Source organism: Melospiza georgiana, chromosome 2 (assembly GCF_028018845.1).
Source record: "Melospiza georgiana isolate bMelGeo1 chromosome 2, bMelGeo1.pri, whole genome shotgun sequence".
Classification (NCBI taxonomy): Eukaryota; Metazoa; Chordata; class Aves; order Passeriformes; family Passerellidae; genus Melospiza; species Melospiza georgiana.
In genome coordinates, this window is record NC_080431.1 from 54,684,508 (window position 1) to 54,698,608 (window position 14,101).

The following is a 14,101-nucleotide window of genomic DNA, read 5'->3' on the forward strand; positions in this document are numbered from 1 at the left end:
ATGGGGGAGCAGAGATCTCCCTGCAGGCTGTGAAGGGCCCCACCCAGAGCACACGGATACCCCCAAGGAGGCTGTGACCCAGAACAGGTCCCAGGGGGACACATGCTGGAGCTGTCTGTTCCTGAAGGACTGCACCCAGTGTAAGGGATCCATGCTGGAGCAGCCCATGAAGAACTGCATCCTATGGAAAGGACTCACAGTGGAGAAGTTCTGGAGAACTGTCTCCCAAGGGAAGGAACCACAGTGGAGCAGGGGAAGAATGTGAGGAGTCCTCCCCCAAGGAAAAAGGTGCAGCAGAGACAACATGTGATGAACTGACCACAGCCCCCATTCCTTGTCCCTCTGCGCTGCTGGGGGAACGAGGTAGAGCAAATTGGGAAAAAAATTAAGCCCAGAAAGAAGGGAGGTGTGGGGGGAAGGTGTTTTAGGATTTAGACTTTATTTATCATTATCCTACTCTGATTTGAGGAGACTTCAAAGGGAGATGATAAAATTGCATTCTAATTTCCTGAGGTTTACACCATAATGCTGACAAGGTTGAAAAGTTCTACCCAATACTGTCACGTGACAGCAAGGCTAAAAGGAAGGAAAACACAGGCCAGAGTTAAGACAAAAGTAGTAAATTCTAAGGTGAAAGACTTTGAGAAAGCTGTTTGTATTTGAAAATTTCATAATAAGGTTAATTTCTAAAAATATTTAAATAAAATCATTTATGCAAACACATTAACCCAGGAAAAGCCAAAACCAAAACACAAACATTCAGTATGAAGATTTTTTTTTTTACAATAAAAATTCTTCTAGGAAGTATATTAAATATGACAAGAGGGGGAAAAATAGCATCTCACAATGTATGTTCAAGGGCATTACATTTTAGAACAATGTCTTAGCCATTTATAAATGATTCATGAAGAAATTAAATATGCTATTCCATAAGAGAATAATCTAATTTACAGTTTAGATGTAAGGCTTCACCATAACATCTCATACCCTTCACTTGGATCTTTGCTTACCCAACCTGAGTGACCTGTACTTACTCTCTTACCAGAGCATGGTGGTCCTCAAACACACAGGTAGTGTTCAGGTTTACTTTTTAAGGTTCAACAAAAATGTATTACTAGAAAATATTCTATTATTTTTTTAGTCACAATAAAAGCAAATTAAAAGCTAAAAGAAACAGTTAAGTTGCATTTGCTGGCCTAAGATTGAAGGAATGGATTAACCTACACCTTGCCAAAAAACAAGTATCTAGCAAGTATCTAGCTGCTAGTTATGGCATTGCATTGTTAGTCATTGTGCACAACTGGGAGGACACCACAATTCCAAATCACAGACTACAAACACAATGCATCCTTTAAAAAAATTACATAATTTCTGTGAGAAAACAGCTGGGGGAAAAAAATCATGACAACTATCCATCTCCACAGCTATCATATGTGTAAGAACTATTTGCCTTACAGAGCTCCAGTTTATCCAAAATACTGAATACACTACTGAAAACAGCAATATCCCTAGTCTCCTTATGCATCAAGTACAAATCAGAGAAAAACACTGCCTCAAAATGCTCATTTTTAACCGCAAAACAATGCCAGAAAACTCTTATTTGGACAGCAACACATTTACCTGGTCTTGCAGTTAACGTATTTATTCTGCAGACAACAGTCACAAGTGCTTACTTAAAAATACAGATATGTTTCCTAAAAGTAAAGTGAGGCTTCAAGATGACAAAGCTTTTGTAACAGTGCAGGGTACAAATTCTCAGTATGAAGACATTCAGAAGATTTGTTGCTCAAAGAGGATCTTTTCAAACCCAGGTGGAGGTGTATGATAAAATTCACTGAACTGACAATCCAGAATGGCACTGTCATCAACTGCAGAGGAGAATCAAAAATAAGGAATTAGAGAAGGAACACTAACAGTTTTGATCCTCTTTTAAACCATCTTAATAACCTGTAGACTGTGCTTAAACCACAAAGAATTTCTTCAATATACCCATTACATATACACAATTAAAATAAATCTCTTCAATGAATTTGGTAAGGCCTTAAGCCAGGAGAGCAAACCATCTCTCTTTTCTGCTGTTTACTCGGTAATGGTTCCCCAGTGAAGTCAATGAGAATGTCTAATTTCACTAGGAGTGTTAGCAGAGCTTCAGGCTATTGATTCCAAATTTTCTACTCCATTTCTCCAGAAATCTACAGACTAAGGCTCCTACCAGATAAACCTTGCAGGGATGTCTCCTCTTCATGGGCATATTTTTCTGTTCCTAATTCTGTTGGAGTTTCACCTGTCTACAGTGGCTTTCTGGAGATTTACAAGGTTTCACCATGTCTGCAGCAGTGGTATCAAACCATCAGTTTTGGCATATGATGCAAAGAGAGCTTCTTTGACTGCTTCTTGAAATTGGAAATTATTGTGGGTTTTTTTACAGAACTTCTCCCTGGTTTTGACCCCCTACATAATCTACCCACCTACAACAGTACTTTCAATGTAGAATATAAAAAAGAAACTGATGAGTATTTTCAGAGCAACACTTTTGTGTACTTCACTAGCAAACTGAAACACCCACCTAGTCAGAAAAGCAAGGTCTGTTTCAAAGACAACTTCTGAGATGAACCTGGCAGAACATCAACATTAGTTCAAACAAGAAAAGGTTCATCTCCGTATTTTGGAACTTAACTATCTCAGAGACAAGGCTGGAATTCTTCCCCCCTAGGCTTTGTGAAAACTCCTATCAGTGTGTTTGTACAGTTCTCTAGTACTTTACACAGTGTTTATGTCTTGCTTCCATTAAAGTGCCTGAGGTATAGCTGCTGTAGGGAATAACCTTTAAGTCCATTAAATAATATAATAACTTAAAGGGAATAACCTTTAAGTCCATTTTTTTGTTTTATCTTCTCAAGCTTGACACTGTGTTTGCCTGATCTGCCACCTTCCTCTTAAAAAGATATCTATAGTTCTAGTCTGAATAGAGTAAATGTCTGAGAAACTCTGTTCTGTATAGCCAAATCCTTCCACAGGACTAGAAGTTCACATTAAATTAAGGACACTTGAAGTTTATACCAAGTAAGTAGTGTAAAAAAACAACCTGCAGGCTTCAAGTTATAGCTACATGTAGGAGACATGATAATTATAATGAGATTATGCCCACTTGTGGAAGAAGACCCAAAGAGCCTGGCAATAACAGGTCACTGCATTCTCCAGGCATGGAACTTCTTGAGTCAGAGAAAAAAAGATTAACAGTAGGGTAACATGCCACCGAGTATTTTCTGAAAGCAACCTTCATTCTTCATGCTGTGTAAGACTCCTACCAAAAGACAGGAGGATGCAGCCACACAGTAACTCTGCTGCTGCTGACGATGATGAAGGTTTTGCACGAGGAGCTGCCGCCACAGCATTTTAGCGGCGCCATCAGGTGGCTGAAGGACACATCACAGCCTGGCCGTGTACAACCATTCCGCCCTCAGGGCTTGAAGCAAGGGATTCACCAGCTACATTCACAGATTTCAAATACTCTACAATCAACTGGTGTGTTTTCTTCCTGTTCATAAAGCTCCGTACCAATCAAAATGTATCAAGATATAAATGGGAACATGCCAACAGTTCGTTAGGAGCCCACCATGAATTAAAAATTATCCCTATCATGCAGCTAAGGGTTATCCTTACAACCAAAATTATTTTGGCTACTATTTAAATGAGGCTCAGATAAACTGAAGATGGAGCTCCTGGAGGTCCAGAGGATGGTGATGAAGATGATGAAGGGACTGGAGCACCTCTCCTATGAGAAAAGGCTGAGGGAGCTGGGTCTGCTCAGTCTCAATAGGAGATGACTGAGAAGGGACCTCACCAGTATCTGTGAGTATCTGAAGGGAGGGTGCCAAAAGGGTTGATCCAGGCACTGCTCGGTGGTGCAGAGCAATAGGACAAGCAGCAAAGAGCAGAAACTGCACAGGAAGTTCAGGAAAACACACACAACAATTCTATTGCTATGGAACACTGGTGGCATTTATGAAGTATGAGAAATTAAAAGGCATAAATATCAAGCTTCACAGATAAATCAGATTAACCCACAAGTCTGCCATCTGCTTAATTTTTTTTTTAACCTGGCAACTTTTAGACTGAGTGCAGCAACTCCCCAGCTTGCTGGATGTGGACACTATAAGCAGTGAGTAAGCAGTGCTCTTTTCCCTATTAAGCAGCATTAAAAATGAGTCAAAAAATTCTTTTATCATTTCCTAGGTTTAAATTTTCAGGTAATTAATTGTTGTAGTTGCCAAGAATAGATGATTGATGTGTGTTACATTTAAGTCAGAAGAATACACAGCTCACAAAACAGAACTGGAATGAAAATATCTTCCGTAATGTGAAACAGTTTGAAAATCTCTGACTTACCATAGACCACTGGATAGACAGTCCCCCTGATTCCTGAAGCTGGGCAATGCATGTTCTTGCCATTTAAATATACATTTAATTCTACATGGTCATATGTAATGCCCTAGAAAGTACAGAAAATTAACAAAAAAAAAAAAGCATCAACAAGTTTATACATATAAGACTGCTACTTAGCTTTCTTAGCCATAGGCAGATTTTAACACCATTATGCAAACCACAGCATCCTAGAAAATCTCACTTGACATATCCTGCCAAGGACTAGAAGTTAATAAGTGACCAGTAACATAGGCATTTTCAAATACTCAGGATTCTTTAATGCCCATTCCAACTGGGATGCAGCACAGTAATGCACAATGCAATCCACATCTTACTGAGTTAACAGAACAAATTTCCAAACTTCACCACGTTAAAGAAACACAAGGTGTTTAATGATTTTGAGTATGAGGAGGAGTATTGCAATCTTCTTGTTTGTATCTTCTCCCTGTAATAACTTTAATAAATAATGATGCTAGGAACCAAGTTCACCCTTCCATACCTCCATATGGAAACCTCTCTCAGCTCATTTACTCTGCTGGCAGCAGCAGACCGTGGTTTCACACACAACGCTATAAATATGCTGACCACAGGGCAGAAAGCAAACACTAACAAGATAGTAACTTACTCATCTGTTAGCTAAAGGACTTCCCTCACTGCTTTGGTATGTCTGAGCGTGACAATTTGTGAGCTCATGCAGGACTTCAAAAATTTGTTATCCTGACAGAACAAAATAACTTGATACTTATGGAAATGAGGAAGTTAGCAGTAACACACCAGTTGTGTTTTTTGTGATTAGCTGAAGCTGTTCAGATCACACTAGTTCACCAAAGCCTGAAACAAACTGCAACCCTTCAAAAAACAATTTCAGAAGAGGATTAAAAGACCAGTATTGTATCTGAGGGTTAAGGGTGGAGTTATCACCCCAAGCTGTTTGCAGCTTCTAAAGATGGCATTTCTAACCATGGCTATAGAGAGGCAAGTTACCCAGTGTGAAAAAGTAGGGGGGATAAATGGTCTCAATTTCATTGCATTGCTCTCATGTATTTTTGAAAATACCTAAGAGGGCATGGAAAAAATGACAGTACTAAAAAACCAGCACTTTGAACAAAGTCACTTAAGGATGTTTTGAGAAACCTGAAATAGTAAGGTACAAAAAATTAAAATTTTCCCTCAATCATTTTTCCAGGGAACATTACCCCCCCTCCCCACTCAATATCCCCCACAAACTACAAAAGTGTGGCTAAAAATACAATTAATTTATCACCCAGGACCCATCTCTGCCCTGCTCTGTCTTTCTAATCATTAACCAGTTAGCTAAGGGTTCTTGAGTTCATCTGGGCATGGTGCCTAGACATGTAATGCATTCCAGCACATTATTTGTTCAGGCAGATCCCATGTCAAACAACATAAGATCCTCATGATGGGAATTGTCAGGTAGATACTGAAATAGAGCACCAGAAACTATTTCTCAAACCCTGGTCAAGTCCATCCCTAATTAGGAACCTATCAATACCAAGAATGAAGTCCACCCATGTCCAGGCTGCTGATTCATTCAGAGATAACAGGAATTTATATCCCAGCACTTTCCAAACTGAGAGATGCAAACTGAACAATTTGACTTAAAACAGAGCTGTAAATAAGAGGCATTTAGGTGAGGAAGTAAGAAAGCCTTAAGAAACTCACCACCACATCACCCTCCTGAGGAAGGCTGTTTGCTGGTAGCCTATTTTTCTCCTCATTGTTATAGTAGAGAGCTCCATCATTTCTTATCACCAGACTGTGGATATCTCGACCAAGTGGTATTTGATTCAAGTTTGCTTTCTGGGTTGCAACTCCTATACCCCAAATCCCTAAAATGTGATATTAGCACAGTAAGAAAAAAAAAATGTTATTTTGAAGACTGACTGAAGCAGGACAGCATAAAGAATTTGTTTTCTAACTAATGCCATGCAGTAGATATCTCCTATTGTGGGTTAGCTCTGGCACCATCCAACCAGTCATTCTCTTCCCCCAGCCCACTTAGACCCTCGTGGAATGGAGGAAGAGAAAAGGAAGAGTAAAACCAAGAAAACTTGTGGCTAAAGATAAAAATTGTTTAGTAAGTAAAGCAGAAGTGAAAGAGACAACAAGAAAAAAGTGATGCAATGGCAATCACTCACCACTTCCCAGGGGTAGACTGATGCCCAGCCAATTCCCAAGTAAAAGATGGCTAATCTCCCTAAATCCCCTCCTCTCCCATTTATTCCTGAACAAGACAGGTGCTATGTGGTATGGAATATCTTGTTGGCTATTTTGGGTCATCCATGTGATTTTATCCCCTCACAAGCTCTTATGCAACCCTAATCGTACTCACTGGAGGGGCAGAGTGAGAAACAGACAAGGTTTTGATGCTGTGCAAGCTCTGCTCAGCAACTGCTAAAGTATTAGTGTGTTATCAGTATTGTTTTGTTATCAGTATTGTTTTCGTCACAAATCTAAAACACACAACCACAGGAGCTGCTATGAAGATAATTAACCCCTTCCTGAGCAGACCCAGCACAAGTAGCCACAGGAGACTGAAGACAAACAGCATCTATCTTGAAAAAGAAGGTTCTCTGAGAAAGAGAATTGTAACCACTCAGCTTAACTTTCATCCCCAGAAAAACATTGAATACAAACTCTGAGGCTGTAGGTGGACACAAAAATTAAACCCAACTAGCATGGATCTGTAAACAACAAATTTTCCTTTTCCAGCTAGTTAGACTAGTCTTATGGAAAAAAAGAAAGTGTTAATGTTACAGACCTAGATTTGATAATAATTTTGAAACTCATACAACACTGAAATAGTCAAATGATGAAAACATGGTCTAGACAGTTACAGCAATATGAAGGCACGAGTGGTTAGAAAACTATTCCAGGATTACTCATCAGCAGCACCCTGTCAAATCAAAAAAGATGACTCAAGTGGGGTTTGAGGTTTTGCATTGAATGCACAAGGTCAGATACTGTTGTGTATTACCATCAATTACTTGCATAACACGACAATGTGTTGATTAAATGTGCTGCCAATCCCAGCTTGACAGGACTGCAAGCTCTTGAGAGGTTTAAAGTGACTAACTAGTTAGAGATAAAGAAAATCCATCTGTTTTTATTTAAATATGAAGAAGAGCAGGTAAGTAGGAACAGTAAGTGGCACAAATACAGTAGTGGCTTGGTAACCAGCTCTCAAACACTTGCTGAGTGTGAGTGTGTTCTACAGATGTGGAAAACTTCTGGATGTGTGGCATGTATAAAACAGATGAGGTAATCTACTGCTGCTGCAGCTGAAGCAGAACATCCATTTTAAGCACTGTACATCAAGATAAATTAGGCTGACTAAAGATATTGTAGAAGAAACAACAAAACCAATCAAAAGTGTAAAAATTTTATCTATAAGGTGATAATGAAAAAAACCCCCAACAAATTGAGACTTTTTAGTTTAGAGAAGACTAAAATGAGGCAAATATGTAAGAAACTTATTTTCAAAAGATGAAACTGTAGAATAATTTATTCTAACAGCAAGAATGAAAAGGTAAGAGTGTGATTCAACTTAAAAAACTTTATAATAGTCAGGGTGACCCCATAGATAACCTCTAATTGACTGTGCAGGGATAAAGTAAATCTTAGATTTCCAGAAGTAAGTTCTCCTGCCTTGGGGCACAGGAATAGAGGAAAAAAGGCACACAGAAACCAGGAGAGTTTATCTCTCATGCTTCTCAAGTGTTAAGAACATGGATAGACTGTCTGAATAATGACCATAGATGAACAACACCTGCAATGGATTTTTCCCAAAAAAAGGACAATAAAATTGCCAAGTTAAAATGGATATGGGCTTACATGTAGCTCAAAACTAACCAGCTAGCTGTACTGCAAGGTGTTGTGGGCAGATCTGTGTACATGCTGCCTGCACTCTGACCCACCTGAAGGCAAACAATTCTTATCCAAAAAGTTTTAGCATCAAGCTCCAGCTGGTACATAAGGCCTGCCTCAGGACTAACACTTCCCTTCTTCTTCCCTCCCCACACACACTTCAGGAAAGCACAGCTTCATTTTCAGAGTGTCTGCTAGCAGCTTTTAAAAATACAGGCTGACTTTTCATGCCAGAATGCAGGCAAGCCTGGAGTGCTCTCTGTAGTAGTGAAGCTGACTGTATTTGTAGGAGCAAATAAAGGAACAAGGTGCTGAAAGGCTCCTCTGGATAAGGCAGTGTCAGAGTAAGTGCTACACACTTGATCTGAAGAGCAAAGGGTAGCACAAGGAGTGTTACCCTTGCTTGGGGGAACTGTGCCTGCTAAGTGCAAATGAGGGTAGACAAATAGATACAAATATCACTGGATAAACTGCACTCCTTAAAAAATACTCCATAGCTACAGTGTTTTATGTGGTCATAAGCATTTATTGATGAAAAATAATTTCTAAAATATGCCACCTGAAAAACATGCCTATAACAGCATACAGAACAATGTGGGGGCTTAGTATTTGCACTCCTTTAGTAATACCCTTACTATTATTTTTAATATTTTAGAGTCAGAATTAAAAAAGAAAAAAAAGAAATTTCCTTTCACACAGTAACTTATAAATCTCTCTAACGTTCACAAGTTCAAGGATGCAATTAGAAAGATGCATGTGCTGAGCCTTTGAGATACTGCCACCAGCAGGCAATATAACACACCTCCCAAGTTTAAAGTTGTGTATTTTTTGCTGACTAACCTGTGGACTGGATTTTAAACTCAAAATAACTCTTGTTCTGATGCAAAGGTGCATTTGCTAAGCATCCTCCCGTGCCACATATTCTTCTGCCATTTTTAACAATGACGACATCCGTTCCTGCAAATAGAAAAAAAGAAACCCACAGAACTTCAAAACATTTTAGAAACCTGAAAGCAGCTCTCAAAAGCCCTAAATATTGAGACCAGGTTTTGTTACTTCTGCCTCAAGTAAAAGCTTCATTAGTCTGTGAGAAATATGATGATTGGCTGTACTTTGAAGCAAGAGAAGGAAGGTTGTTTACAGGCTAGTTCATCTTTCCACTAGGGTTTATTTATTTTAAATCTATAAGCTGATCTAATTTTCACCTCTCGGGCTTTATGGCACCATGCTGATTACCACCTTTGCTTTAGCCACATCAAAAGCATAACTTACAATTTAGTCAGAAAGGGTTCACTGTGAGACCAAAGCCCTGTACTCTGTTCTCTAACATCCGACAAAAAGCATTCTGCAACAAGAAGGAAAAGCATATCGGGTAGAAATGATTGATGATGGAATCGCAAGGTGTTTAGTTAGTCTCTGAAATATTAGAAATGTGCCTGCCAATACAGAGAGGAAAAAATTCTCTGCTAAGCTTTCCTTCTCCATTGGAGCACTTCATGGCCAAGCACATGGGAGGCTGTGGCTAACAATTGTGCCCGAGCACCGGACCGCACCTATTCCTCCCCAGCTCTCTCCCGGCTCTGCTGCTGCTGGCCCAGATCCCCTCTGTCCTCAGCAAAGCCCGGGCACGGTTCTGTGGACAGCTCATGCTAAGGGTAATCCCCAAAAGAGCAGCAGCTACCGTAAGACACTGCACGGCCTGGCTCCTGCTCCATCCCCACTGCCGTAACTGGAGGTGGAGTCTCTGGCCCTGGAGATGTTTAAGGAAAGGCTGGATGTGGCATTAAGTGCCCTGGTCCGGCTGACGTGGTGGCGTTGGGGCACAGGTGGGACTCGACTCGATGACCTCAGAACTCTTTTCCAGCCTCACCGATTCCGCGGTTCTGCGAGCTCAGCCCCTCGGCTCTGAACCAGCCGTGCCCACCCTGCCACGGCAGCCCCGCCGAGCAGCCTGCCGCCCTCGGCCTCCTCACACACTCGCTGCGCCCACCAACTTCAGTTAAACACGAACTGCTTTAAACCACACCCAAACCACGCTTCCTCGGTTTAAAAACCTGCCAATTCCTGCTATAGAAGCAGCCCCAAAGGCGACTTTCCCAGCGGTTACCCCCCGTGCCGCGCTCCGGGGCTGCGGCCCTGCCCGCCAGGGAGCCGCCCGCCGGCGGCAGCGCCCCTGCCCCGCTCACCCATGCGCTGCGTGTCCAGGTGCACGGCCGGCATCTCCTTGAGCGGAATGTGCCCGGCGCCGCCATCCCGGCACCAGGAGAAGCAGCAGAACACGGAGGCGGCCATGGCCGGCCGCACCCCCCGCACCGCGCAGGCGCAACGGCCGCCGCCGCACGGCCCTGCCCCGCCCCGCCCCGCCCCGCCCCGCCGCGACATGGCGGGCGGGGAGCGCCGGGCCGAGCGCGGGCTAAAGTGAAATTAAATTAAATTAGGAAAAAAAATAAAAATCAACATAAGCGTCCCGTCCTTCCTCTGGAAATTAAAATCTAGTGGACAACGAGTGCAGCCCCTGCTGATCTTTTTTTCCCGCAGCTGTCGCCGTGGCGTGAGGCGGCCGGCGCAGCCTCCTAAAGGACGTATTGTACGTATGTGCATACATATAAAGTATCTATGCATAATGTACACGCATACATCTATGCACATGTATATATGCATAGATACATTCATGTATCTATGCATATATACATATATAAAAAAAGAGGGCATTGATTGGCATCAGCGAACCTCACACGTGGGAAGGGACTCCTTCATGGAAATTTACTGCTCAGTTATTCCTGGCACCAAGTAACAAGAACCCCGTTTATTTTATGTCCTTTTTCATTTTCCCCCCCTCCACCTTTCTCTTTTTTAATTTTTGGAAAACTCAGACGTGGCTGACTGAAATGAAAGGTTCACACAACCGTGCCTGCAGGTGCCCCTGTGAGTTGCGCTCTCTCCTTTTCCAGACCTCTGCCCTTCCATCTCCTAGTCTTAACCCCGAGTGTTTGAAGAAGTACACTTTGCTCCTAGAGTACTTCTTAATGTGCTCAAAACCTCTCCTAAATTTACTCAAATTCAACTGCCATGACTGCTACATTGTGCTATCACTGCACTTATTTTGTTTTGAGGCCAGCTTTGTGTCCCTCTCACAGAGGTGGAATACATACCACCTAATAAAAAAGCTGTAACATGACTTGTGGTCCCTGGGTTACACGAGCATTTCCATGTCTATTTCTGCATTCATACTGCACACACAGCATCCAGAGCAGGACCCACAAACTGGGCTCCAACAAACACAGTAAATATTGATAACATGGCTATGGAAGCCTACCTGTGCCCACTTCACATTTTTATTTATCTACAGAAAAATATCAAATAAATGTGGCATGGGCTGCTGACGTAGAATGTTTTGCAGATAGCAGGTAATTTGATTATTTTCATCTGAAGGCTTCTTTATCTCCAAACCAGTTTGGCGTGAAATTGTTGTTTCTCATTATTTCAATGTATTATTATGCGGCATTTCACCAAGAAGGCTCCCTTAACATTTTATTACAGTATGAAGTATGATGTAAGTAATGTGACCCATGTGGTGCTATGTTATCTGTCTTGTGGGGGCCAGGGGGTTAATCCAGATATTCAGAAATCCTTGTTAAAATAAACTTTCATAGCCACAAATCTCTTACTGGTCTGGATGGGCTGTATCAGTCACACTTACCCCCTTTCACTTGAAACATGAGGTGAAGTGCTGTCTTTCTCAAAATCGTGCCTAAAACCAATCTGATTTTAAGAGCAGCTTTAAAATGTTCTTCCTTTTTTTTTATTGGACTTACTGTTACAGCCCATAAACATTTGGGGTCAAGAGCTCACCTCCTTAAAATATGCCAAATGGGATTAGTCTTGAACTTCCAAGAAGTAAATATTAGGTGGAAACTGATGTTTATTTATTTCATATGGGAGGCATCGGGATTCTTCTTGTTGTTCACAAATTTAGTCTCATTTAAGTCACTGTGGGATTTTTATTGCCTGTGGGTTTGTTACAGTAAATGCTAAAAGACAAACGTTAATATAGTTTTAAAAAGAAAAAAAAAGAAAATAAAAAGAAAACTTAGCTAGAGATTTAAGCTCTAAATGACTTTCTTGAAGGATGAGGTGAACAGTTGCAGCAGGATAGCAATGTATTTGTAAATGTGCTTGTCAGGCTGTTTATAGTGTGTGAGCACCAAAAGCTTTACAGTGCACAAAGAACTGCCCCAGAGAAATGAAGATCTTGCCTTCAATATGTAGAAGTATAATTGTGCTTGCTAATCAAGGGTTAATTCAGCTTCTGCCTTACTTGAATGTTCATTTCTTTCACTTGGGGTGGCCAAGTATTTTGGACCCTCCCACACTGGATGCAAAATTATGCTCAGCATGCCTAAACATGTTTGCTGCTTGCAGTGTTTTAACTTTATTTCCTTGAACAGTAGCAGCAGAAACATTTTGTCTGGGAACCATGCTAGTAGAACACAACCACTCCTATCCATTTCACAAATGCAGACTTATTTGGAGGACCTGCTGAAGGAAAATGATGGTCATTGATTTGTTTCATTCTCTGGCTTAGAGCTTCATTCACAAAATACAACTGTCTCTCATTAGCCCTGCAAAGTACATCTAACTGGCTTCAGACAAGTATGTTTCAGAAAGGTTCCCTGATATGCCAAATTTGCAGGAGAGGGCAGCTCTCTCCCATTGTGGCAGCACACATTACAACAGTGTAATACATGACTAATCTGTTCTCAGAGAAATAATTCCTCTTTGTCCTGCAAGTAGAAACCAATCAGACTTGCTTCTCCGCTGCCGCGTGCTTTGTGGAGGCATTTGCACCTGTGAAAACCAATGTAAAAAAAGTAGTTATTATGTATGTTGGAATGGATTTAGTAATGTCTCCATGCAACTTGCACAGAAGTAAATGATGGTGCAGGACTGGAAAATCAAGGTTTGTTTATTGAAAGCAGTCCTTCCACTCCCAGGGTCAGGTCTGTGGTTTGGAAGATGATACAGACAAGGTCTCAGATGAAAAACAGGTTGTGCTTGTACTTTTGAAATCTTCACCATAATGTAGTTCTTGTGAGGATTAACTTTCTGTAGGAACTCCTCTGTTTTACACAATTAATCTGACGCTTGCCAAATCATAGAAGAAATTACATATGGAAATTAATTTTGTTCCTTGTTGTTCTCTTTGTTTTGGAGGTCATTTCTCCTTTCCTCTTTATGCAATACAAGCAAAACCCACTGGAGCAGAGCTTTGATCTATAGGCAGTCCCAAACCTCATTAAAACTGACAGGGATGCTGGCCATGCTTTGTTCAGGAAGGAGCAATTGAGTTCTTTTATGGCATAAGATAGCTAAAACCGAGAAACTGCTGCCCATGGCACAGGGGTGCATGGCCAAGTGGTGCTAAGATGAGCTAACTTGTATGAGCAAGCACTAATTTGGGGAAAGTCAGGGAGACATTTCTAGGGACTGCTTGTGAGTGCAGCAGCAAGAGCACAGATTGGTTGCAGCTGTGTTTGCCTGTGTGCATGTCTGGGACCGGAAACACCACGCAAGAGCCAGCAGACAGTGGGAGAAGCAGTGGTGTATGGCCCTGAGAAAAAGCCAAGGGACAGCTTCTTCTGGGCAAGCATCCTGGCTGGAGCAGCAAACTTGGACTGCTGTACAGTTCTCCCTCCCATTTGCTTCCTCTGCGTGCAAGGAAATGGGACGTGGCTGTACATTCTTTGTAAATAAATAGGATTTTGCTAAGGAGCTGACTGAATTCATC

General features: G+C 41.4%; 1 protein-coding gene across 1 annotated transcript; it reads right to left on the minus strand.

The window, feature by feature from the left end:
* Positions 1–420: 420 nt before the first annotated feature.
* SPRYD7 (SPRY domain containing 7) lies at positions 421–10,627 on the minus strand. Its single transcript, XM_058018985.1, has 5 exons — positions 10,500–10,627; positions 9,154–9,270; positions 6,109–6,275; positions 4,390–4,492; positions 421–1,868 (listed from the first exon to the last, which is right to left on the minus strand). The coding sequence occupies exons 1-5, from the start codon at positions 10,603–10,605 to the stop codon at positions 1,771–1,773; spliced, it is 591 nt and encodes a 196-aa protein (XP_057874968.1). The 5' UTR covers positions 10,606–10,627; the 3' UTR covers positions 421–1,770.
* Positions 10,628–14,101: the final 3,474 nt, after the last annotated feature.